The sequence below is a fragment of the Kryptolebias marmoratus genome, linkage group LG24 (assembly GCF_001649575.2).
Source record: "Kryptolebias marmoratus isolate JLee-2015 linkage group LG24, ASM164957v2, whole genome shotgun sequence".
Lineage (NCBI taxonomy): Eukaryota > Metazoa > Chordata > Actinopteri > Cyprinodontiformes > Rivulidae > Kryptolebias > Kryptolebias marmoratus.
In genome coordinates, this window is record NC_051453.1 from 12,913,904 (window position 1) to 12,937,748 (window position 23,845).

The window sequence follows — 23,845 nt, forward strand, 5'->3', positions numbered from 1 at the left end:
TAAATATGATGTAACAGTACATCTTTGTGGTTAAATGCAATTCACTCTATTTTTTGTGTTTGGTCAAAATGATGTTTTTCTCCCCTTTTTCTTTTTCTTTTGGTTCTTTTGTGGGAATTTTTTATTTTAATTGTCAACAGAGACCTCAGTGGCATGTTGTGAGTAAAAATATAAATGGTGGAGGGGGGAGAAAATACTTTGCAGATGTTAGTAAATTAAGATTTTAGTCTCTGTTTACTGAATTGACATGCATCTTTTTTTCTTTTTTTCCAAGAGAACAGTTCACGTTTTATCAAACAGAGACGATTCTTGATCAGTCGAGGTAATATTTGACGCACAACCACTACTAGAAAAACACGACAGGTCTTCTCCGTTCACAGGACAAACTGGGATTTCATTGGGTTCTTGTAAACTGAAACCTGCCAGAATTTTTGCATAAAAGTTGACGTTTATAACTAAATATTGTTGTTTTTTTTTTTAAACAAAAAGGTGCATTCTTAACCACAGAACAATGGAAGTGAAGTTTATTTCTAAAAATCCTTAAAATTGTGTTTTTTTTACGCTTTGGCGTTCAATGATGTGTTTAGAAGTGCCATTTTTGTAAAATGACCATAAAAATAAGACAAGCTTTTGTTTGTTGCCAGGCTTTGTGTGGGTTCTTTATTAGTTTCAAAAATATGTTACCAGACAAAGGTTTGGACACACCAATTTAAAAAAAAAAAAATGAGTAAGAACTTTGTGAATTTTGTCTTTTATGTTCTTTTATGTGTTTTAAACCAAAATAAACACTGGATTTTCTTTAAGCGTACCTGTGTTTCACCTCTTGGATTGGCGGAAGTCTTGACAGTGCGTTACTTTTGTTTGTTTCTTGTCTTGGCATAATAGCTCCGGTCTTCCTGATGGCGTCTCCCACAGTGGATCAGCTGAGACCCAGAGACTGCGCTCCAAATTACGGGGTTTAAAATGACGGGTTTTAACATTCCGCCTTTTATGTCTGCATTTGTTTATTTGTTTCCCATTATTTCCTGCCGTAGTGCCAGTGTTTCAGTTAGCAAATGCTTTCAAGCCACAATTAAAGCTGCTTTTATATCCTGTGTGTTGAGCAAAACAGAAAGCGGGGAACATCCTCCATTAGTAATTTCAAGCTTTATTTCAGTGTCCTGAAAACAGCCTGATAATGGAGGGACAGGAGGACCTCTGGCATACAATAGAATGGAAAGAAAATGGAATATATAAAACAGAAATATGAGATTTATCCTTAAGATGTAGGTACTACTGTATATTTCTCTTAAACAAGCCACAGGCCTGCTCAGATACTTTTAAGGTCTGATCCAACAAAGACTTTTTAAACATTATAGTATACAGATTACAACTTCATGTACTGCGTGTTTTTGGGGTACAAATTAAACTCTATAATGGGTTATATATGTACAGTTGGCCTCGTGGTTCCATATTGAAGGCTATGTGTGGACTGATCTACAATCCATTCAATCGATTCAAATTTTAAGGTAGGTAGGTAGGTACATTTATTTATATAGCACTTTTCAGCACGAGGCGACTCAAAGTGCTTAAGGGACTATCGAGTCCTCGCTAAGGTTCGACATAAGCAAACTTGATATTATACGTGACCTGGTGTCCATTGTCCCATGCGTACAAAACACCCTCCTTGGGGTTGTAGTCAATCTGCGTGGTGTAGGTGTAGTTATTGGTGAAGGGCATTCTGGGAATCATTTGAGTGTTCGTGTGCGTGTCGAAGGCGTACTCCAGGTTGGCTTCCCTGCGGTTATAGCTGTCGACAGCGTACAGGACGCCACACACAACGAAGCAGTTCCCAAAGTAGTGCCGTCTGAGGCCCGTCCTCCACGTGGTCTCCCTCTGCATGCTGAGGTCCGAGGGGTTCAGCCGACTCAGAACCACCACCTCCTGTAGGAAGCCCTCGTCGTCCAGCGCCGGGTAGATGATCCACAGGCCGCTCTCGTCCACGGCGAGGTCGATGTCCGAGTGGCTGCGCCACTCCCACGGGGACGAGGACTCGTCGAACAGCGCGTCGTGCAGCATGGTCCAGGCGGCCACGGAGCGCCGCCGCAGGTCAAACTTGATGATGTCGCGGGAGAAGGCCCGGTTGTAGTAAAAGGCCCCGCCGTAGACCACGTGGCCCGTGCCAATCCAGTTGTACGGAAGCTTGTAGGAGTTGGTGAAACGGCCTTGAAAGGTGGACAAGCGTGAGACGTGTACAAGAGGGAAAAAAAAAGAAAATCTTTGCTATGAACTTATGACTCGCTTACCTTGTTTAAAAACTTCCAGGTTGTGGAACTCCCGGAGGTTATTCCCGTAATAAAAGTCTGCAACGTAAATTTTGTCATCTGCAGACTCCGGGTCCTTCATCCACGCTCCCTCCATCTTGCCGTACGTGTTATGAGTGACTGGTTCAGAGATACTTGCCAGAGTGTCCTTACATCCCCCTGTGAGAAAATCCCAGGGAGGCAAAGGAGAATTAGGCATTCCAGTGCCAAAAGATCTGAAAATCATTAGCTTTTCTTTTGAACAGCTTAAATCACATGAAAGAGTGCGGTGGCCACAGCGGTCTAAACAATGATGTTAGAAGGTTAGGAATTTACAGAAAACTTTCCCTCTTGTTTTTCCCAACATGGAAAACATTAAATAACTTCAGTCCTTTTAACCTGTAATGGCTGCAGGTAAAAAAATATATATATGTATATTTACCAGGTTTTCTTGAGGTTGACTCTTCTTGCCTTTGCATCGGCTCACCTGCATCCAGGATTTCCTCCTCCACTTTCTCCTCTTCCCATCTGATCCTGTATTTCTTCTTGACCCGAGCAGCCTGCTCGGTTTTTGTCGGGGCTTTCTTTGGAGTGCTGAGAGTTGGGAAAGCAGGGCGGCTGGTGTCACGAGGAGAAGCTGAGCTTGAAACGTGGGCGGCGTTGGTTTCCCACTGTGGCGTTGCGGCGTCGGCCTGCGTGGCGGTAAGAAAAGTGGGCTGCGTCGGAGCTGAGGGTGGACGGCTGCTTGGTAAAGCCTCCGTTGTGGGGTTCGGAGCAGCAGAGCTCTGGTTAGCTGCTGAACTGCCATGTGTGGTTTGAGTTTGATCTTTTAGCTCAGGGCTGGAGATTTCCATCCCAGTGATGGGTGAATACTCGGGTGTTACTGTGGTATTATAAGAAGGTTGGGTTGTTTCCTTCGGAGAAACACTTGGAGAAGCACCTGCTGGTTCAGCCGTCATGGAAACAGGCCACCTGGGGAGCTTTCCGGCAGCGACTCTTCGACTAGTTTGTGAGATTGTATTCGTGTATGCTGCACTGGTTGGTCCGGATGTGACACTTCTCATGGTAGATTTGTCATGTTGGGCGTTTGCAGACGCATCCAGCAGCTTCGGGTCACTTATGATCTCATTGTGAGTCTCTAAGATCAGCTCGGTTTCTTTTGGTTGTTTCAACTGGCTGGATTTCCTGTAAGTGTGCACGGGACCTGTTGTCTTAAGTCGGAATGATCTCAGGCCCGATCTCGTCCTGGGCCAAGGCGCTCGGTGGAGAAGGAGATTCTCCTCGATGAGGAGGTTGACTGGACCTTCGCCGCTGAATCCGTCATATTCAAACACTGAAACCAAAACAGGGAGCTGTAAGTCTGTATGCCTCGATGAATAATGTTCAAAGGTGACTGCTGCTTCACACTTACAGTTCTCTCCAGGCTCTCCGTCGTCTGCCACCATGGGATCAGGCTTAGATTTGTAAAAAGTCATCCCTCTGATGATCATTCCTTTGTCTCCAGTCTTTGGCACCTGAGAAGCCTCTTTGTGTGGCGTGTGATTGGGAGCCACCCGGGGCCTGACCTCAGTGACCTGAGCGGAAACATCCGCCTGTAGGACGGGTAGATTTTCCACAACAAACTTCTCCTCATACCTCTCCTGTTAATGAGAGACAAGCACAAGTTCTACGAGGCAAACAGATGATATTATCCAGTCTATTATGTCACAATGACCTCATCTTGTTACTGCAGTGATGTCGGTGTCAAGCTGCGGTTCTTACCTCCGGGTTTTGAAATGCTGCTGCCCTGCCGACCTCACCAAGTCTCTTCTTGTCTTGATGCCGATGAGGAAGAGGAGTAGGTGGGCTTTCGGTTACCTCTGTCCGGATGGGGGGACTCTCCTGAGGCTTCACTTCCTCCACGGTGGCATTCAAAGACACCACCTCGACAAATTAAAATGCAAACAGGAAAGTGAGCGGGTTTCAAGGAAAATTGGCTCCAATTGTAAACAAATGCAATTATGCAGTCACTCTGACTATTTTTTTTTCTCAGTACTTTGACTTGTAAAAATGTTTTTTGAATGCAAATGCACCAATCAGTTTTGCTCATTATTGACAACATTACATTTCTTTTATTCACACCTCAAACTGATATAAAACTTTTTTGCCCAAACTGCTGTAAAACTGGACCTAGGAAGGTGAAGGCGAAGATATATCATCCCAGTTTTTCATTAATGGTTTAGAAGGACACAGCTCATTCTGACTGACTGTTATAACAATAAATCAATCAACTAAAGACTACCAGTTAATTCACATCTGACTCAAATAGTATATAATGACACATTGGCCTACAGTGCAAACACTTAGAACAGTCTGCTTTACTTTTCAGAAACCGCAACTGAAAGTAGCTTCAGTATTTCCACCAGGCATTTACAGCTCTGTCCTGTTACAGTTTGGATCAGTTTTGGAAGTTCGATTCCTCTCTGCGGCCAAGGCAACCCTTCATTTGTTTCTGCTGCACCTGTTGGGGCTTCGATTTCTAATGTGCATTTGATTCGGTGACGGCACAATCCCAGCTGCTCTCCGTCTGGAAAGAGCTGTCATCGGCTACTGTAACCGACAAGCGTGGCTGTTCGGCGTGTTTTCCATAATCTGCGTTTATGTAATGTGATGACTGGTAAAGTTCTAAATCAGGGGTCTCCAATCCTGGTCCTCAAGGGCTCCAACACACCTGATTCAGTGGTTAAATTACCTCTTCTTGTTCTGCAGAAGCCTGTTAATCACCCATTGATTCAGATCAGGTGTGTTGGAGCAGAGAAACAAGTAAAACATGCAGGATGGTGGCCCTCAAGGACCAGGGTTGGAGACCCCTGTTCTAAATGATTGTAACAAAACTGTAACCTTCTGGTAAGGTTTTGCTCTTCCTATCTTGGATTATTTTAAAGGAAAATGTTCTCATTTTGGTGCCTTAACTTTAATGTTTCCAGCATAAACTATGCATAAAAAGACAAAAGAAGGATGTTGCTGACAATCTGATTTCTCACTGATACAAATCCAAGCCGCATCCTCCATGCCCAGGTCTAAATCCTGTCCTGGGGGGGCTTCTATCATAATCCACAGAATCCAGCAGAATAAGCGTGGACACAACAATCAGCTTGTGCATTGTTCCTTTCACATTCACTGAGCCCCTTGCTTGTTGGGTACCTTTTCGATGTGATCCACACGCTTCAGGAGCTTACTGGTCAGGGAGTGCAGCTTGAGAAGGTCCATTCCATAGAAGGAACCCTCCAGCAGCTCCAAGATGGTGGACAGCTGCAATGATCAAGCAGACTCTGTCAGCTGAGTTTAACCCATTCAGGACTTGTGTAAAACAGGCTCATCCCTTTCCAACTGAGTCTTTGAATCAAAGATCACATTCCAGCCTCGGGTGACCCAGATCTCTCTCAAGGGGTCATGAAGGTTCACCTTGACATTCTCTTTTCCAGCCTCCCTGAGCTTGTTTAGCCTGAACTCTCCCTCGCAGGGGTTGACGGCGGATGGGGGAGCGATGCAGGCACACTTGCAGTCCGGTCCGGATGTGATGGTTTCCACGGTGTAGAAGTCCTGTGCGGTGACGCTGCCTTCTTCTATCCGCCGACAGGCACTCCTGCTCAGGGGTCTGACAACACATTTACACCGACAGTCAGAGCCTTCCGACAGGGCTTTCACTTTGTCATAATCACCAAGCAGCTACAAAGAGAAGAGGATGGATATTTTTTTTTCTCTCGCCACCAGGTTAACTTTCATGCACACATAATTCAAAGCTCTTAAAGACTCGACACCACACCTACCTTAGAGATGATGCTCTCCTGACCTTCCATCTCCTCCTGCAGACCCTCATTTTGCTCTGCATTTCTTTTAATTTGAGACCTCTGTTCTGGATCCAGGAGCTTCTGCGCTGCAGAGACCCCAAAGGGAAACGCGCAGCATGTCACAAAAAACATGCACAACTTAAACATTTTCTAAGAGTCTCAAAGCTAAAAAAAAAGAAGAGAGAGAAAAAAAGGAGCTGCAAATATGCAAAGCAGGGACACCCTGAGACAGGCTTAAATGTAAGAAAATGCCATCCCCTTTTAGTTTAAAACGTTAGGAAAGTGCATTAACAAAAAACAGACTAACATAAAGTTTGAAAGGGATGTCATATTTTAGGCAGAATGAATGAAAAAAAAAAAGGTGCACCCATGAGAGAGGAGCTCCGGCATCTGCAGCTGTGAGAGCGGATGGGAGGTGGATCTGATCCCACAGGCAAGGAGGAGTGACCCAGTGCTCCCAGAACTCCCAGTACTCCAAATTTACAATCAGAATTCCTTTCACTTCACTGTATTTATACGTATAGAGTCGGATTTATTTTGAAACTTTGAATGTAATGTTCAGTTTGATTTCAAACTTCAATTTGCAACCTTTTGCCTCTTGATTATTCTGCTGTTTCTCAGCCACATCGTACCAAAAACATCTCCGGCTGAGGTGTTGCTGCGCTCTAGTGTTCAGCTGTGCTCACTGCGGTGGCATGTAGCATTCCCTGAAGGAATGCATATCGCCCGCCACCTTTCATGCCAGAGTTTAAACTTAAAATCGTCTTGTAATGAGAAACGGTGGATATTGTGAGATCTCATAAGATGTGTTCAGGATGACTCCCAGCTACTACCACTCTAACCTTAGCTCAATATCAGAGGTTATATCCATGTTCGTGTTGTTTAAGGTTGATAAGCTGTGGCAGCCATCTTGAATTGAGTTAGTTCCTAAAGTTAATCAGTTCTAGTTGAACATGGAATGGATATTTTGTTTGAGTCTCATAAAAATCCATCCACTAATTCATGAGATATTTTGCTAAAAGCAGGTCTTGTGATATTTTGAGTTATTGAGGAATCTTATGGAAAGCTCCAATAAAACCAGTCTCCCCAGTGTTTGCCTTTTAATATTTCAGCTTTTTACTTATTATGCTTTGTAGCACCTTGTAGGCTGTGTGTGTGTGTGTGTGTTGGGGGGATGGGTTGAATAATTGTTTGCTCTCTTGAATCTGTTTGTGTTTTGCTGTTTTCTATACCATCCTCTAGGTCTTTTTTAAAGGTACTGTGCATTGGTAGTTTGAATAAGTCCTTGTCCTTAATATATAAAAGAAAGTAAAATTACAATAAAATAAGCTTACCATGTACTTTGTTGCTTGCTGTTGCGGGGTGTTGTCTACATTGGCATGTATAATTTCCTGAGCCATCGGGTGAAATGGCTTTCAGGGTGAGGAAGATGACTGACTTCCTTTGTTTCATCACATACTTGAAGACGTCCGCAAGGTATCGAACTTGTCGCCATGTGTGGTTAACATACTGATCACTCTTTATTCAAAACTCCAGGTGGTGACTCAGGCGTGACCTTGAGTAACAGCAGGTGGTTAGGAGTCAGAGCCTCCGGGTCGTTGAGGTCTGAAGAGGTGATGTCGAGAATTTTCCTCACCGAACGGATTAGTCGCTCCCAACGACCTCCATCCAGTGGGAGATTTCCATTTCTGGTTTAAAATACCAGAAAGACGGCGACTATGATTATCACTCCCAGTCACTTGCATCAAAATATCAGCCGAACAATTGCCTCTTTCTGCCCACCAGCTAAATCAAAGGTAAAAAATCTAGGTGTCACATTCGACTCATCACTTTTATTTTTATTTTTAAATAGAAATGTGCAGCCACATCACAGCTGCTCAAGCCAAAAGAACTAAAGTTCTGTTACTGAAGTGATGCAAAATTAAACCTGCTTTTGTTGTCCTCAGAACTCTGGAGTACATTCTGCACATGGCGGGCGTTCACTTGGGAGTCTGTCGGGTTCTGAGGCCACTCCGACTGATCAGCAGAGACGATTCTCACCATTTTGTCATGTTCTGCTAATAAATAATGCTTTAAATGACTTTACTTTGTTTGAAATTTGGAAGAAGTGTTGTTAACAGATTATAGAACAAAACAAAAAGGTTAACTTTACTTAAACACAGTTATAAATAGTAAAATCAGAGAAGAATTAAAATTTTTAGTGGTATGTTTATAAGTCGGTGCATGTTTATACTAACAAGGATTTTTGCACCTAATTATAAATATAGATGTTTACTGAATAGGGAAACGGGGATAAAATCACAGCGGTTTATAATGCATTTTTATTCATCTGTTTATCTAATCTTTGTCTTAAAGATTGAAACTATCATGCTCTTTGAATTGATCTTAGTGTTTTTGTGTTGAACCCTGTAGATCTGCGCAACTTGATCAGCACCATTCTGAAAATCTTCCCCATGGTCACGGTCATTGTCATCTTCGTCTTTGGCATCCTGGGGCATCTTTTGGAACAGACAGAGACACACTCTCACAGCCCGAACCCGTATATGGGATCCATCAACTTTGATAACGCCGGCTACGCCTGGATAACCATTTTCCAGGTGGGAAATCGACCTGTGTCTACAAATCTGTCAGCAAGATGGCCTGATTTGAAGACCAAACAACCTTTAGTTAATAAACTTAGTTTTGCACTCGTGTATTTTGGTAAAAGCATAAAATGCTTTGAGAAAACTGACCCCAACACATACTTCAAGGGCTAAGCAAAAGAAAAACAAAATCTGTTTTTAAAGAACTACTGAAGTCAACTCTCTTGTCTGTTAGTAAAATACTCATGAACAACAGGACAGATTTTTACAGACTTTAATGAAACCGCTGGAGGTGGCTCTAGTGCAACTCAAGATGGCCGCCACAGCTCATCTAACGCTGCCAACCCAGAAATAGCACAAACTCAGTTTCTACAGACAGGCTGCTGAGCTAAAAGTTGACACTTGAGAGTCATCCTCTGAGAGTGAGGCCTAGCGTAGTGTTATTTTCATGGTTTGAGTTCCTTGTTTAGTTCTGACTTAAAATACCCACAGAGTGTTTCCCAATTCACGGAGTGTGGTCAATTTGATGGATTTTATAATTTATCACTGCAAATATTTCCCCATCAGACATTTAGTCTCTGTGTGGTGTCTATTGCTGTACAAGCATTGGTGGATGTGAAAATATGATTTTATCACCATATATGGTACCTGTGGAAAAACATTATGCAGAAAACTTCAAATCAGTCTTTTACGACACAGCTTTGGGTTGATTGTAGTGCTAAAAAGGATGTACTTTTCTCTCTCATTTCCTGCGCAGCTTGCAGATTACACACACATAAACTCTCATTGACTTCCACCGTTTCTGAGCCCAAACTTTTCTCTTCAAAACTGGAAGTAAGGGGTCTTCATACCTTGTCATATTTCCCAGAGAAAACACTGCAGGAACATAAAAATGGGCTTACATTCTACTCCGTGTTACTACCTGCAGATACTTGGCTGAAAATAGCTCTGCTAGTTGTGTAAAAAAAATATCAAAAAAGTACTAAGTTAAATAATTTTAAAATGAAGCACTTCGCCATAAAAGTTCAAAAGGCAAGATCTAAATAAACTTCCGTTTGCTTCATCCATATATTGCATTTAAAAGACTAAAAGAGCAAAGTGCTGAAGCCTCTTTCAACAAAGGTTTTTTTTTCTTTTATCAGAATTGACAACTTTTTTTGTACAAATGTCCAACTTCAAAATGAGTCTTATTTAATTTTGTTCATCTGGATTAAGTGTCATTAAAATGTTTGTCGGAGACCTTTGGGTCTTTAAAATCACTGATAAAATCCTCAGAATAAATCCCCCGCTGACAGATATGTGTTAAAGCTCGTACAAGAGAGTCTCTGTCATCTAACAGCCTTCGCGTTCATGTCTCTCCTCTGCTGCCACAGGCAGGATGAGGTGAGAGATGCGGCTCCATAATCCACCGTATTTATCGAGATCCATCCTGTCAAAAGATACGAGGTGCCCGGGAGAGAGGAACTTCTTCTGAAGGTGGTCGTCCACCATCTCCTCCACAACGCTCAAGCGAGTGTCCGCGGGAATCTCCTCCTCCTCGCCCAGCAGCACCGTAAAGATCAGGAAGGTCTTCTTGTACGCAGCGTTTTCGTGATCGCAGTAGCGATAAAAGATGAGCGTGGAGCTCGGAGGCAGCTCTTCAAAGCGATGAATGACGGCCACAGGTTTGTCCCCCTCGAAGGCTCGTTGCAGCTTGCTGTCGATGTCCAGTTTGACCTGGTCGCTGTCTTCCCTGGCTTTGCTGGCCCCGTCGATGTGGAGGACAGAGGCTTTGAGGGCAGAGGAGAAGGCGGAGGCCAGACTCTGAGCAAGGCAGTGCAGCGTCCTCTCAGCTCTGAGGCCCGCAGTCAAGATCAGACTCACCGGCTCTGTGGGCTGGGAAGTCTGCAGGTGGCGCTTCAGGTGGATTTTGCTCCTATTCCAGAGCTCGGCACGCTGGTTGGGATACTGAGTCTTTACGTTTTCCATCTGCTTTAGGAAGATGTTTATTGGCTGCAAGTCGATTTCCGGAGGTGGAGATTCTGGCTGGAGGAGATGCTGCACCAAGATAGCAACGATTGCCACTATACCCACTGCCATCAGCAATGTAAAGCCTCCTGTAAAGAAAAGGTGTTTTGTATGTAAAAAGCTACTTTATCTTATAATTCTTTTTTTTTGTCTAAATCACAAATCATGCAATAACACACAACAATAACAAGTTTTTAATTAAAAATCCCTAATGGACTTAACCACAATGTGTATTTTACCTTTGATAATTTAGCTAGTAATCAATATAACAACAAATAAAGTTAAATAAATCATACAATTACCTCTATGAGTTCTATCAGCTATTGAAATTGCCGATTTAGAAGCCTCTGTAGTGGTGGGGCCGATGGTTTCAACATAACGTTCTTGTTCACCCGACATTTTCACCGCCGGCGCTTTTTGGTTCTGTGGCAATACCGTGTTCTCCTGTTTGTTTATTTCTTCCTCTGAACCTGAGACATTCGAGCCATCTGAGAAGAAATAAAATAAAAAAAAAACAGTATTTTTGTTGTGTGTGCAGAACCCCAAACGTTCAGCAGTCTGTGAATCTTCAGAGAGAGAAGACTCACCTTCTTCAGCTTCGCTGTTTGGATCTGTGGCGGCGGGTGATTTTTCACTACTTCCAGATTTAGGTCCATCTACTTCCTCCATGTCCCCATTGGCTAGTATTTGCAAGGTCGCCGCTTCTGGTTCCGTCTTATTCCCGGTGGGGTCTTCTCCTAATTAAATGAAAACAGTTTAACTTCCAAAACTAACAATCCTAAAAAGGTGATTAGAAAAACAAAACTGCATAGAGCAAAGTAATAACTTCTTATAAATGGTAAACATATAGCTTTTACAGTTTATGGTGAGAAGAAAGAACCTGATGTACCACTTGGACAGGAATGCGTCTCAGGGATTGTGTCAGCTGCCTCCTCCCTTTTTGTTGAGTCGCCTTCGTAGCCCCCATGATGTTCCCCTTCAGCGAGATCAGCAGCTTTGTTGACCGTGTTCTGCAAATGGTCACCTTCCGCTAAACAAGCACCCTCCTCGCCGTTGACCTCTTCTGCCGTGGCTTTGCTGCAGTTGTTTGTAGGTGCCTTATTTACAGGTGTGGATGATAAAGGCGCATCTGAGTAGATAAGCAAATTGCGATTAAGACAGTTTATACATAAACATGTTTGGGACGGAAACAATAAATCTTTACATTTTCTCAAATACCTTACCGTCTGAACATCGGGTCTTTACGTCCGGACAGAGATCCGCTGGTTTAGACTCAGTGACTGACTGCGTTTTTTTCTTGACATCTATTTAAAAAATGCACACATGTCTGTAAACATTTTGTAACCACACTGACCTAATGGTGGACACAACCACATTCTGACTGACACAGTTTACACAGGAACATGTTTAGGACAAAAACAACAACTCTTAACATTTTCTGGAATAACTTACCATCTGAACATTGGTTCTTTACATCCGGACAGAGATCCACTGGTTCAGACTCATTAACTGACTGTGTTTTTCTGTTCTTGGCGTCTATTTAACAAAGCACATATGGTTGTAAACATCTTGAAAGTACACTAACTAAATTGGACTGAGGTTTTTCTACTTATTATTATTATTATTATACATGTTTCAGTACCATCTGGGTCCTGACAGGTGATCTCCTTGCCTTCTTGTTTCTCTGCCATGTCTTTGGATGGTTTTCACTTCACCCCGAGTGGCTCACTGTATTTTTCAAAAACACATAAAACATTAGTATATAAAGTTAAACGTTTTTTACAGCTGACTCGGGAGCAAGTTTATTGAACCGATTCCATCCGTGTGTTGTCGCTGCATGTTCAAAGTCCAGAGTGATGTTGGAAAGTTGCTGCACCTCCTGACCTGTCACACAGGTCTGACAGCTCAGACTTCCTGTGTAAGTCTTTAATTAAACTGTAAAACACTCAAACCCCTTGTGTTTTCCAATATATGGTGCATAGCAAAACATTTAATATGCGACTTCAAAGCTGAAATAATCAAAGTTGTCTCTATTTTCGTTTCTCAGGCTTTAATTACGTAAAGTTTTAGTGCAAATTTACTGTATTAGCTGTTAGCATACTGTAACCAAACTGTTCAGGTTAGGTCAGTAGGGTTAGAAACGACGCTTTAACGAGATAAATAAATCCAATGTATCGTAAATAAATTACAAGTTAAATTATAGCTAATTGTTTTTAACTAATAAGTGAGTTCACTGCAAACCAGGTAGCGAATCATGTAGCCTCGGCTAAGATGCTAATTTAGCTACTGTTAGCTCAGAGTTGGTCTATAAGATGTGTGCGTCAGTTTAGTTAAGAACAAAAACTTTAAGTTACTTATAAAATAAACAAAATGAAGGTTATTGTTACCAGTTCACAGAACAGCCATCCTCGATCACAGCTCCATAGACTGCGAAGCTTCTACTATCTCTTCAGAGTTACGTGTCTCAGCTAAAGATATTTCAGCGGAACCTTCAGCGGTGTCTTTGTTTCCGTGGCGGAAGCCGCTAAACTGGACGGACTCCTGTCCTGCCCCGAACTGTTTCCCCTTACATTTGCGGGAAGTTGTTGCCTGCGATCCGTCTGTGTTGAAGATGCTACTACGCTGTGTTGAATAATTGATGTTTTCGGCGTATTTCGATCGTTTCCAGAAAATCAACGGATTCCAAGATGTCTAAAAGTAAGACTTCTGTCCCTTTGAGACGATCGACACGGCAGTCAGGAAAAGGTGAGCAAACGAAATGGACGGTGATGTCCATCAGCTAGCTTAGCTTCCTCTGTCGTGTTAGCTTGTCTAAAGCTTAAAAACAATAAATTTCAGCTCTGACTTATGTTGCCTTTCTAAGTTTTGTAGCTTTTCTTGTGTTAATACGTGTAACTCATCCTTTAATAGGGAACTGATATAAATCAAGAATAAAGGTGCAGTTTGTCATTTTCGGTTTTGTTTTGACTGTAGTTATTTTTTTTTGTTTCGCGCTTTACAAACTGTGTGACACTTTTAAAATCACAGACAGGTAAACAGAATAGTTCTTAACCATATCAGTCAGTGGTACCTGATGAATTAGTAATTATCAAGTAAATAGTAGACGGGTTTAAAAGTTAGTGCATAAAATATAAGCAGGCAATTGATTCTTTTGGGCAAGTTACAAACTGAGTGCATGATTTGACATGTCAGAGCTGTGTTAGACACAATGTTAAGCATGAAAGTTTTTTTTTTTCTTTCTATACAGCGCTGATTGTTGAGCCAACCCCCAGAGGTCCTCTGAAGCGGACCAAAAGGCCATCGGAAGATCAGCCTTCTGCTGCAGTTAAAGGTGTCAAACATGTGGAGAATGGCTGGGAAGACGAAGGTTGGAAGATTTTGCAGATACAACAACCAAGGTAACCCTTCGTATCACTGTTTAGTTGTAACTTTTTTTTTTTTAACCTCACAGACTCCCCGAAAAAGAAGCACCGGTTTGACAATGGAGACGGTGACAGCGTTGGTGAAAATGAGATGGATGTCGAGGAATCGGCCAAAGAAGTGGAGAAAAATGAGAACCAGGAAATGGATATCGAAGAGGATTCGTCAAATGAAACCAGTCAACCAAAAATATGCAAAGGTTGGAGTTGTAAATAGTTTTTTTGTTGTTGTTGATGAAATCAGAGTCCTATCAGTTGATTCTCGTGGCTTACAAAGCATTTTGTGATTGACAGATTTCTGTTGGCTGTTTTACAGTAATTATACAGCAAGAACTAAAGTTGTATATAAAAAACTCTTATGTGATTCAATTAGAAAGTGTGAAGTAGAATACATGTCCAAAAAAAGCAGGTGTAGCCGTTTGCTCTTCTTTCACTTCTTTTTTCTGTTACAAAAAATGCAGCAAAACCTTTTTTTTACACTTTGATTCTTGTAAGGGCTTCAGCACACCTGTAGTTTTATTTAAATATATCTGGTAATGCATGCAGATGATTTAAATAGCAATGTTGATTTTGTATATGCAGGTGCACTCAGAATCTTTTAACTTTACTGCAAGATTACCTTAATTTCCTTAGACTTTTTCATCAAATGTTTTACTTGTAGAAACAGTCATAACTGAGTTAAGGTTTTGTTTTTGTTCAAAGCGGGTACCATCAAAGAGGTAAATTTGTCCCCCCGTGTCGTCCTCGGTCAGCGCTGCCAAACGAGTCATTCTCTAAATGAGGATTTAAAAGGGATAAAACCCAAGCAAGGTAAGAAAACTGTAGAGTTATTCTGCTTTAAGTAAAAAAAACAACAACTTTGATTAGTCTTTAATCTGCATGTACAGATAAAGTATTATATTTAGAGAATAAAATTTTGTTGACCTTTAAACTGGTCTGTTGGTTTTCATTTAAAGCTGCACTAAAACAACCTGCGTCCCCCACCAAGTGTACCCCGCAAGTTAAACCACCAGTGAAAACTGACAAAATCCACAATGTGCCGATAATCAGCATGGATGAGTACAGGAGGAAGATGGAGGCCAAAGCCAGGAGCACAGGTACTGCTTGAAACACAGATTTTTATTTTATTATTATTATTATTATTGAGAAGTTTTGTTCAGAAAATGTCACAGAGCACCCGTTGAATGGACAAAATATATTGCATTTACAAGCTGAACTTTGTTTTTAGGTCTACTCAAAGCTAACCACTTTGTCCAAAGTGTGCGTCCACCTTCAGAGAAGACGTGCACAATGAGACAACGTGTGAACAGCATTCCAGCACCAAAAGAAACCCTTCATCTTACAAAACAAGGTACTGCATTCAAAAAGAAATGAAATGGAATAAAATTGCATTGCAACCTTTTTTAAACTGATTTTCACATTTAGAAGCATCAAAGAAAACTGCAGGGACCAAGAATAACTCTGGTAATTTATGTAGAGGTATCTATTGTTGTTTTATTGTATTATCTTTAGACCCAAAGCATTATATTCTTTTTTATGCCATAATTCTGAAACATGTTTTGTCCTTGCAGGATTTGTGTGGTGGGTGATTTTCCTGCTGCTGCTCAGCTCTTCCACCTTGCTGGCGTACAAGTTCCTCCCCGTGCTCCAAAGAACAGCAGGCGTAGGGAGGCATCGATCCACGGAAGTGAAGTTAGAAACGTTTTCTGACCGCCTGTCCCTTCTTAAGGCTCAGTTCCCCAGTCAGAGACCTGACTTGTGGAAGAGGAGCAGGATCCACCTGGAGAAGCACCTTAAAACCGCCCACCCGACGGAGCCGGTCAGTTTGATGTTCGCTGCAGGCCTCGGGGCGAAGAGGACGCTGGACTGCTTGGCTCGCAGCACGGCCTCTGTCTACTCGTCTGCCCTCAATGCCTCCGTCCTCCACCTGGACGGCGTGAGCAAATCCGGCCAGGACAGTGACAAGGTGAAGCTGGACATCGACAACCAGCTGAGAGCAGCCTTTGGGGGAGATAAGCCAGTGGCGGTCATTCATCGTTTTGAAGAGCTGCCGCCGGGTTCCACCCTCATTTTCTATCGCTACTGCGACCACGAGAACGCTGCGTACAAGCAGGTGTTCCTGTTGTTTACCGTGCTGCTGCCTCAGGAGGAGATCGGGGGCGAGCTGAGTCTGGAGAAGGTGGAGGAACTGGTTCATGACTACGTTGAAGGAAAGCAGGTGGGCTCCACAAGCAATTCTGCCTACAACGAAATGGATATTGACAAGTTCAGTGGACTGTGGAGCCGCATTTCTCATCTGATTCTCCCCGTGGTGCCAGAGGAGCAGATAGAGCGGGACGGATGTGCAGAAAACTAAGAAAGGATTCCACGTGACTGCAGTGAAGTTTAGGATGATGCAAGAAAAACGTGATGATGTGTGTGTGTGTGTGTGTGTGTGTGTGTGTGTGTGTGTGTGTGTGTGATATTTTCTATACAGACTTGATTTAAAGTGTTGAAAGGATGTTGATGAAAACCTACTCGAGTTGCAGTTGTTTCCTTCGGTTTTTAAGAGCAAAGAGTTGCAACAGTTTTTCTGTGGACATAAAAGCATAAATGTGTAACAACATCATTTGACATGTAATGGTTTTTTTCTAAGTCAGATTTAGGATTTACTCTACCTTTTCTTACTTTGCATAATCGCTGGGTTGTTTTTTTTGTCTTTTCCTTAACTTTTTTTATCAGCATTGATCAAATTCCTGTGTTATATTTTCTGTGGAGGTTATTTTATTTTTTTTCCATGTTTTAACTTCTGTGAAATCTCCGCAACAACTGATGGACCTATGGCATTTTCACACGTTTTGGTCCTCTGAAAACGGCCGTTTCTGCTTCGCGCTTAACCCAAGTACCAGCTTTTATTGAGGTAAATGTTGTAAAGTTTTTTTTTGCATTTTTTTTTTTTTCTCAAGATGTATTTTGGCGACTTGTTTCTTAAATATAAATATTTTTTGATAGCTGTATATGTTGAACATTAAAAGGTTTGATCTTTTGCGTTTGTCAAGAAAACAGCGAAACATACGGAAAATGTACATGTAAAAACATTCAGGTTTGCATGAAGTGATTAAAAACCTTTTTAAGAAGATTGTGACTGAATGCTACGGACACAAAATGTGCCTTAAACACATAAACACGAAGCTGCATTTGCAGCCCATAACAATCATAAATCATTTAATTCTGTATCTTTTTGTCAACAAAACTCAAACATGATTTCTTCTGAATCTGAAGAACACTTAATGGTTAATCTTGTTTTCTATCCTGTGTAACCACTCGTTCCTGTTATCTCTACTTCTGTGTTATGTGTGAATGTTTTCATTAAAGTTTATTTTGATACCTTTTTGAGAGTTATTTCTTTTACACCTGTGTTATTTAGAATCAGAAAAAGTGGCATCTGACCAAAAAAAACAGTCAGAATTTGTTTTAATCTCTGTATCGTAGCAGTAAAGGGTTGTGCTTTTGATTACAAAAGAGGTTGCTTCGTTCAAAACTGTTGTAAACCAGGAAGAAGAAACTGTATTACTCACTGCCAGCTCAATCATTTACCAGGTACGCACCACTCACACGAACTGATCATTAATGAGCGAGTTTTATGACTGGGTTTGTAACGGCTTTACATTAGACTGAAAGTCAAATCAATCTAATGTTTTCTTTGCAAACAAGGAAGTTGGAGCAACTTCAGTTATTAAGCGGAAGGTCATTTCTGCCTAATAAACCAACAGCACACACAAAAATGAACAAATGTCTGAGTATAGGAATGCGAGCACAGTTCTTTAAGTTTTTTTTTTTTTAATAATTTACAAGAAATGCATAGAAACAGTACAATAACTACACACAGATCTGACTTCTGAAGGTTACAGGCTAAAGTAAGCAAAAAGGAGAAAACCGGTCTAATTATTGCTTCACTTTATCTTACAATATATATTTGTGAAGATAAGCTGAAAGGAGCAGAAAGGTTTGCTATCACATGAGACACACATTCCACACAGTTACTCAAAGGGCAGATGATGACGCCTTTCAAACATTTCCTTGGTGATGGAAAACATCCCTGGGTGTCGAATGTCTGTATTTGGCACAAGGCAACATAAATTTGCAAACTGTAGGATGGTCTTCTTGATCAAATATTTCAGCTCTGATACATTTCTGATGAAAGCAGGTTTAACTCTGGTAAGAAAGCGGCTTACACTCCCTTTGCAAAGGCAGAGCAGCTGTGTAGTACGGGCAAACTGAAAACCAGGTTGTTTTAAGGGGAGAGAAATGGTATCTCAACATTATCCACAGCAGTTTATTATGCCTTTTACAAGAGAAACAGTTTGAATGTACTCTGGATTTTTTCACATCTCGGGTTTAGTTTTCCTGAATTGTATAAAGTCCAACAATGATAGCTACAGAAAAAAGTGTGCTTCCAACCAGGAGGATCACTGAGACAGCTGTGACAACAACTTGGACCCTCGAAACCTCCTGAAATACAAAAAAAAAAGTGAATAAAATTGTCAGTGCTCAGATAGCTGTCATGGCAACATGTGTCTTGTGTTACCTTAATCCTTTGTGGTTCACATCCCTGATTTCCTGTTTTGTTGCACTGCAGACCTCTTTTGAAAACAGTGAGCACAAAATTCCAGACTATAATCAGGAGAATCCAGGCTGTGAAAGCAATCATCACAAACAGAAGCCAGGACTCTCTCCTGTCTCCTCCAGACTCATCAATCCTGCCGATGACTCCAACAAAGACGAGAGCCTCTGTGTGCAGAATGTTTCAGGTAAAATGGGATCATAAAAACAGCCAAATAAGTTTACTGTGACACTGCTCCTTTGCTTCGAAGCAATGGTTTCACATTTTGGGAAATACACAACCTACAGGTGGACCAAGACTTGGAAATGTTTTTTTTGTCTTTCTTTCTTCGTAAAGTTAAACATTGTACTCTTTTCAATTTAAAAAATAGGTTAAAATTATAGTATTTTAGACTTGTTTTGCCTTACCTGCAGCATAAGAATTAATCTGTGAGGTAGCTTTGTAACTTCTGGATCTACAAGGATCCAACTGACAAAAAGTTCAGAGGATGTTCTCGATCTTTTCGTTTTGGACCTCTCCATACCCTCTGTACACTTATTTGTGACACCAGTGTGCAACACAGGCATCAATCAGGAATGTCCTGTTTTATACAATAATTTACAACAATAAAAAAAATTGTGGATTAAAATTGCCTCGACTTTAGAATAAACATAAAGTCTGCGTTGGTAGATTGACTTGTTGTCTTTACGGACCAAATGAGGACAAGAAAGTTAAAAAAAAGATAAAAAAAAAATCACTATACACACTTGTAGCTGTGTAGGTTTTTTGAATGTCACCAAGGTTTAAACAGAATAAGGGAAGGTATTTTATCAAGCCACTTGATCTGAACTTTTCTTGAGCTGACTGTTCCTGTTGGGTCTGTTCCTCATTATGGCAATTCATTAGGTTCATTCGGTTCATATTTTCCCTAACTGTTACAAAATCCAAAAACAGTAATCATAAATGGAAAGAAATAGAGTTGTTGGTGCTGTTTGTCAACCAGCTTTATATGGGAGTCACAAGTCTTTGCAGCTTGTATCTTGTAGCTCAGAAGCTGAAAAAAATTGGCAAATGTTTGTCTTGTAGTCATGTGTGATAAAATGTTTAGCCTCCCATGTCACAAGAGACATCAGACCAACATAGAGTTAATAGCACAATAGGTGATAGTTATTAACGCTGGGAAAGTTTTACTTCCATACAAGTCATTTTGATGCAGGTGTCATAAAACAACACTAAACAGGCTTTTATGGGTGCAGAAATAATAAAGAAACCATTAAGGGACGATGTGGGTGGCTCTGATTTGATCACATTTGACCAAAATGTCAAACTTTTACTCCAAACTCAGTCGTCTTACGTGTGAAGATGCAGTGGACAACAGAACCCCCCTGGAGAACGAGGTCGCAGATGTCATTTCTTGAACAGTGCAGAAGTGAGTCAAAAACCGCTGTTAAGAGAAAGATCCACCCTCAAGAAACAGGTTAACTTACAGTTCGTGGCTGTGTCCTAAAGGTAGCAATGCCAACACCAACTCTATGAAACTAATCACCAGCACCACACTCACCAGGGCAACATAAACAACCTAAACACACAGATTTTAAACCCATGTTGAGTGAAACCAACAGAAGAATCCAGAAATTTGCATGTGCTTAATAAAGGTATGAATTATTACTCACACTGAAGGGGCTGTCTATGAAAAAAAAGAACAAAGACCACACAGAATTTGTAGCACAAAGCATACTGCAAGCTATCATTGCCGCCTGAAAAAAAAAAAAAAAATACACTTTAATATTTTTGACACACATGATGAACGTTTACACGAAGTTTCATGAATCACAAATAAAACTCAACTAAAAACTACTAGGAATCATTAAATTTTAGCATGGACCTGTGCAGAATATTTGAGATTTTTCTAAACTCAGATTTGCTTTTGGGAAGTTTTTGCAAATTATGTTGACTGTAGCTTTTTTTTTCTTTCAGAGAGAGAGTTCCACTTCCAAACTAACCATCACCCAAGCAGGCACGATAAATGTAAAGTAACAGCAAAAGACTTACCTTTCTTTGATTATAATAAATATGTCTATTGGCGTGTAAGACCAAAATTATATTGGATATTGCCTGTGAAGAGATTTAGAGAGAAAACAACAATTCATTTGTGTGATTTTATTGGAATGGACTACACAGCGCACACCGTATGTTTATATTTGCATGGGTACACACTAAATTGTACGTACCATTTTCACCTCTTCGAAAATACTGTCCAAACACATGACTGTGATGCCCACGAGCTGGAAGTATGTCGAGATAAAGCATTTGTGTCAACAAAAACATTTAAAATGTACCCATAATTTTACAGAACGGTGGAAAGTCAGACTCACCTCTGGATTAAAAGGGGATGTTGTTGTATTTAGCACTGTAGAACTTGTTGTCGTAGCTATATTAGATGTCGTAGCTATATTAGATGTTGTAGCTATATTAGATGTTGTAGCTATATTAGATGTAGTAAGTGTAGTAGTTGTAGCAGCAGTAGTTGGCTCTGGGGCACTTGGTACTGAGGTGGTTGTGGGTTCGAGGAATGTGACATTCATAGGTTTCCAGTACGTTACAAAGTTCTCAACAAATGTGACCCTGTAAGATGGAGAATTAGATGATAAATAATGTTAATTCTCACTCTGTCATACATTAGTAAACCAAATTAAAGTGTATATATTTTTACGTGACCTTTAATGTTTTTTCTTTGTTTTAAACCAAATAAATTGTGTAAAATATTGGCCTAATATTTCTTGAAGGAATGCATACCGCCCTCCTTTTTTCGAGTATTAAACTAAGATCATCTTATGTCAAGAAATGACGGATATATAATAAGATGATACAATGAGATGTCTGCTCAGAGTGTGTGTTGTGCGTGATTTTCAGCTACAACAATATCAAAATATGTTAGCATTCAGAGTATGTGTTGGGGCTTATTTTTAGCTATTCCCACGCCAGCTTTTAGCTCAATGCCTGTAAAATTAACTAAATTATAGCCATTTTTGTGTTTTTGAATGACAGTTAGCTGTTGCAGACTTCTTAAATTGGGTTGACTCCAAAAGTTAATCAGTTGTAGACGTGCATCCACTGATTTACTTTCTGGCAGTTTCATTAAAATTCGTCCAGTGGTCCATGAGATATTTTGCTAACAGACAGACACACAAACACACACACGGGCAAAAACAAACCTGTTCATGCCTGTTTTTGAGGTGATAACTAACCAGAATCTGATGTTTGGGTCTTCTAGTGGCCCGGTCCAGTTAACCTTGAACTCAGTTTTGTCATTATTTGTACTTTGACTAACAGCCGAATCCTAAAGAAATTTATGAAAAGTCAAGAAACATTTTTCACTTTGAATCATAAACACAAGAAATACAAATGATGAATCTGTTCATTTGGTGCAGTCAGTTTGAACTAAAATAACTTACTGGTAAACCACTACCGGCACACGTCAGGAGTCGAGTCATTCCAGAGTCAAGCGTGATAAACCTTCCAAGAGGGGGGCCTTCACTATTGTGTCCAGCCTTCAGCAAAAATCCAACAAACGGTGTTGATCCTTTGCTTTTCAGTATAACTGGAAAATTGTTTGAAGATCCATCAGATAGAAGGTTTGAGGATAGAAAATGAAGAGAGGATGAAACAACACTGCTCCGTAAGAGTGAGCTGCTGTCAGGTCAAACCCAGCCCTCTGTGTACCTGTGATTGGATCTTCAGCGCTCCTGCCGAGTTGTGGAATAACCAAAAAGGGGGGTTCAGATGTTTGTGGAGGTATGGTAACTCCAGAACGTTTATGGTCAGGTTGCATTGAGCGACATGCCTTTGGAAAGTCACCATTTGAGTATCCTTTCAGCTCTGAGATATGTAGGGCAATCAAAATCCACAAGCACATCTGTGAAATGTACAGATATGAAAAACAAGCCTCAGTTCACACACTGTTTCACTAACACTGATATGAAAGTGATTTGGTTCTAGTTGCGGCTGTTAGCTTTCTATTCATGTTCAGATCTGAAACACTTTCAAGAACCTACTGGCAACGAGACCACAGCAAAGGTAAAATGCATCAGGCGACAGTTAAAAACTTTTTTTTTAGCTTGCTTTCAAGTATTTGTACACATATATTATGGAACGAAGGAGTTTATAACTAAAGTCTGAGACTCCCAGTGAGACACTGAATAATTCTTACCATCGTTAAGAAAATGTGAAGAAATCTCAAAAATGTTTCAGAGGAACTCAATCCTTTTTTTTTCTTCTCCTGGACGGTTCGGTATGTGGTGTGAGCTGGAAAGAAGTGCCACAGCTGACTGATTAAGGAAGCCTTAAAAAGGGTGTCTGAGCCCACCTCTTTCACAGTAAAACAATAAAAATACATTTACTGTATGCCTTTAATAAACCAACATGTCTTGTCTTGTTTATTTATTCCTTAAAAAAATAAAAAAATAAAAAACCATGTTCTCTTTTGCTCTGATCTTTCTCATGATAACTTGACAGCCCCTGTTATAAAAGTCTGTAATGTGAGTGCTGTCATGAGGAAGGTATAATTTCTCTATTTAAAATACAAAGAGGACTGACAAAAACCGTAACAGTTGTTGACAGATTTCAATAGTTGTTTCATGTGTTTTTCTGTGCTTGCCACGGTATCAGGAACATGTATGTCAGAAGCTGGTTTAACTCCAAATTACTCTGGAGGGACAAAGTCCAAATCATTATTGAGCTATATAACACCCTGAGGAGAATTTCTTTAGGGTGTTTCTAAGACATCAAAAGTAAATCAGGTTTGTACAAAAGACCAAAAAAAAAAAAAAAAAAAAGAGTCTGACAAATTTTGAGATTTAATGCTGTTAGGAGTTAACAATAATCCAAAAGTTCAAGTTGATAAACAAAATGTGCGCAACAACGCACATGCTGCACAGATTTCCTGTGAAATAAGGAAGTGGTTAATGATTGGTTACTTATGAAAGGCTCGGAGCCAACCTTTGGTGTATGTTGTTGAGATAAGGATTTTCACCTGCAATTCTCTTCCTTCACCTCACCCGAGTTGGTTGATGGAAAGAGACCGGAAGGAGACAATACCTTAAATTTAAATATTTATTTTACCAAAAGCAGAGAGAAAACAGGT

The 23,845-nt window shown here is 40.7% G+C and overlaps 4 protein-coding genes and 1 long non-coding RNA gene across 17 annotated transcripts; 2 read left to right on the top strand and 3 right to left on the bottom strand.

The window, feature by feature from the left end:
* Positions 1 to 49: 49 nt before the first annotated feature.
* Positions 50 to 6,515, bottom strand: olfml2ba (olfactomedin-like 2Ba). 2 transcript variants are annotated; one of them, XM_017406860.2, is made up of 8 exons: positions 6,092 to 6,515; positions 5,727 to 5,990; positions 5,466 to 5,573; positions 4,044 to 4,205; positions 3,694 to 3,922; positions 2,725 to 3,615; positions 2,286 to 2,462; positions 50 to 2,204 (listed from the first exon to the last, which is right to left on the bottom strand). In XM_017406860.2, the coding sequence occupies exons 1-8, from the start codon at positions 6,257 to 6,259 to the stop codon at positions 1,591 to 1,593; spliced, it is 2,613 nt and encodes an 870-aa protein (XP_017262349.1). In that variant the 5' UTR covers positions 6,260 to 6,515; the 3' UTR covers positions 50 to 1,590. The 2 variants fall into 2 exon arrangements, with proteins under 2 accessions (XP_017262349.1, XP_017262350.1); XM_017406861.2 differs by having other exon boundaries at positions 5,727 to 5,919; positions 6,092 to 6,221.
* LOC112450225 lies at positions 5,058 to 8,192 on the top strand. The gene is made up of 3 exons (XR_003038775.1): positions 5,058 to 5,168; positions 7,649 to 7,908; positions 8,059 to 8,192. It is a non-coding gene; the product is annotated as an uncharacterized LOC112450225 (long non-coding RNA).
* Positions 8,193 to 8,952: 760 nt separating this feature from the next.
* On the bottom strand, positions 8,953 to 13,213 carry LOC108230774 (torsin-1A-interacting protein 2). The gene is made up of 8 exons (XM_017407284.3): positions 13,089 to 13,213; positions 12,344 to 12,429; positions 12,154 to 12,237; positions 11,925 to 12,005; positions 11,591 to 11,830; positions 11,289 to 11,438; positions 11,004 to 11,189; positions 8,953 to 10,790 (listed from the first exon to the last, which is right to left on the bottom strand). Exons 2-8 carry the CDS (start codon positions 12,390 to 12,392, stop codon positions 10,027 to 10,029), a joined length of 1,554 nt encoding a protein of 517 aa, XP_017262773.1. The 5' UTR covers positions 12,393 to 12,429; positions 13,089 to 13,213; the 3' UTR covers positions 8,953 to 10,026.
* A 24-nt stretch (positions 13,214 to 13,237) lies between these two features.
* LOC108230773 (torsin-1A-interacting protein 1-like) lies at positions 13,238 to 17,490 on the top strand. 4 transcript variants are annotated; one of them, XM_017407282.3, is made up of 8 exons: positions 13,238 to 13,446; positions 13,949 to 14,068; positions 14,153 to 14,320; positions 14,823 to 14,930; positions 15,077 to 15,217; positions 15,349 to 15,471; positions 15,546 to 15,584; positions 15,692 to 17,490. In XM_017407282.3, exons 1-8 carry the CDS (start codon positions 13,389 to 13,391, stop codon positions 16,474 to 16,476), a joined length of 1,542 nt encoding a protein of 513 aa, XP_017262771.1. In that variant the 5' UTR covers positions 13,238 to 13,388; the 3' UTR covers positions 16,477 to 17,490. The 4 variants fall into 4 exon arrangements, with proteins under 4 accessions (XP_017262771.1, XP_024859754.1, XP_017262770.1 ...); XM_017407281.3 differs by having other exon boundaries at positions 13,240 to 13,446; positions 15,546 to 15,599; XM_017407283.3 differs by having other exon boundaries at positions 13,248 to 13,398; positions 15,546 to 15,599.
* Positions 17,491 to 17,943: 453 nt separating this feature from the next.
* On the bottom strand, positions 17,944 to 23,814 carry LOC108230772. 9 transcript variants are annotated; one of them, XR_005232848.1, is made up of 12 exons: positions 22,913 to 23,435; positions 22,426 to 22,618; positions 22,158 to 22,303; positions 21,918 to 22,042; positions 21,078 to 21,327; positions 20,934 to 20,987; positions 20,755 to 20,817; positions 20,376 to 20,459; positions 20,264 to 20,281; positions 20,057 to 20,146; positions 18,688 to 18,890; positions 17,944 to 18,611 (listed from the first exon to the last, which is right to left on the bottom strand). XR_005232848.1 is itself a non-coding variant. In XM_025003984.2 (12 exons), the coding sequence occupies exons 2-12, from the start codon at positions 22,913 to 22,915 to the stop codon at positions 18,448 to 18,450; spliced, it is 1,512 nt and encodes a 503-aa protein (XP_024859752.1). In that variant the 5' UTR covers positions 22,916 to 23,007; positions 23,701 to 23,814; the 3' UTR covers positions 17,944 to 18,447. The 9 variants fall into 9 exon arrangements, 7 of the variants coding, with proteins under 7 accessions (XP_024859752.1, XP_024859753.1, XP_017262767.1 ...); XM_025003984.2 differs by adding an exon at positions 23,701 to 23,814 and having other exon boundaries at positions 17,944 to 18,890; positions 20,057 to 20,115; positions 20,190 to 20,281; positions 22,913 to 23,007; XM_025003985.2 differs by adding an exon at positions 23,735 to 23,792 and having other exon boundaries at positions 17,944 to 18,890; positions 20,057 to 20,115; positions 20,190 to 20,281; positions 22,913 to 23,007.
* Positions 23,815 to 23,845: the final 31 nt, after the last annotated feature.

What these genes read in the sequence shown, in the direction of transcription:
- olfml2ba (XM_017406860.2), bottom strand. Translation starts at nt 6,259, where the DNA reads ATGTTTAAGTTGTGCATGTTTTTTGTGACATGCTGCGCGTTTCCCTTT. An exon ending in CTGGAAAAGAGAATGTCAAG is followed by an intron (nt 5,574 to 5,726) that starts GTGAACCTTCAT and finishes TGATCATTGCAG; the next exon opens with CTGTCCACCATCTTGGAGCT. An exon ending in GTGTGGATCACATCGAAAAG is followed by an intron (nt 4,206 to 5,465) that starts GTACCCAACAAG and finishes TAATTTGTCGAG; the next exon opens with GTGGTGTCTTTGAATGCCAC.
- LOC108230774 (XM_017407284.3), bottom strand. Translation starts at nt 12,392, where the DNA reads ATGGCAGAGAAACAAGAAGGCAAGGAGATCACCTGTCAGGACCCAGAT. An exon ending in GACGCATTCCTGTCCAAGTG is followed by an intron (nt 11,439 to 11,590) that starts GTACATCAGGTT and finishes TCATTTAATTAG; the next exon opens with GAGAAGACCCCACCGGGAAT. An exon ending in AAACAGCGAAGCTGAAGAAG is followed by an intron (nt 11,190 to 11,288) that starts GTGAGTCTTCTC and finishes ATTTCTTCTCAG; the next exon opens with ATGGCTCGAATGTCTCAGGT.
- LOC108230773 (XM_017407281.3), top strand. Translation starts at nt 13,389, where the DNA reads ATGTCTAAAAGTAAGACTTCTGTCCCTTTGAGACGATCGACACGGCAG. An exon ending in GGCCAAAGCCAGGAGCACAG is followed by an intron (nt 15,218 to 15,348) that starts GTACTGCTTGAA and finishes CTTTGTTTTTAG; the next exon opens with GTCTACTCAAAGCTAACCAC. An exon ending in CCTTCATCTTACAAAACAAG is followed by an intron (nt 15,472 to 15,545) that starts GTACTGCATTCA and finishes TTTCACATTTAG; the next exon opens with AAGCATCAAAGAAAACTGCA.
- LOC108230772 (XM_025003982.2), bottom strand. Translation starts at nt 23,098, where the DNA reads ATGTATTTTTATTGTTTTACTGTGAAAGAGGTGGGCTCAGACACCCTT. An exon ending in CGCTGAAGATCCAATCACAG is followed by an intron (nt 22,304 to 22,425) that starts GTACACAGAGGG and finishes ACAATTTTCCAG; the next exon opens with TTATACTGAAAAGCAAAGGA. An exon ending in CATCCCCTTTTAATCCAGAG is followed by an intron (nt 20,988 to 21,077) that starts GTGAGTCTGACT and finishes ACATACTTCCAG; the next exon opens with CTCGTGGGCATCACAGTCAT.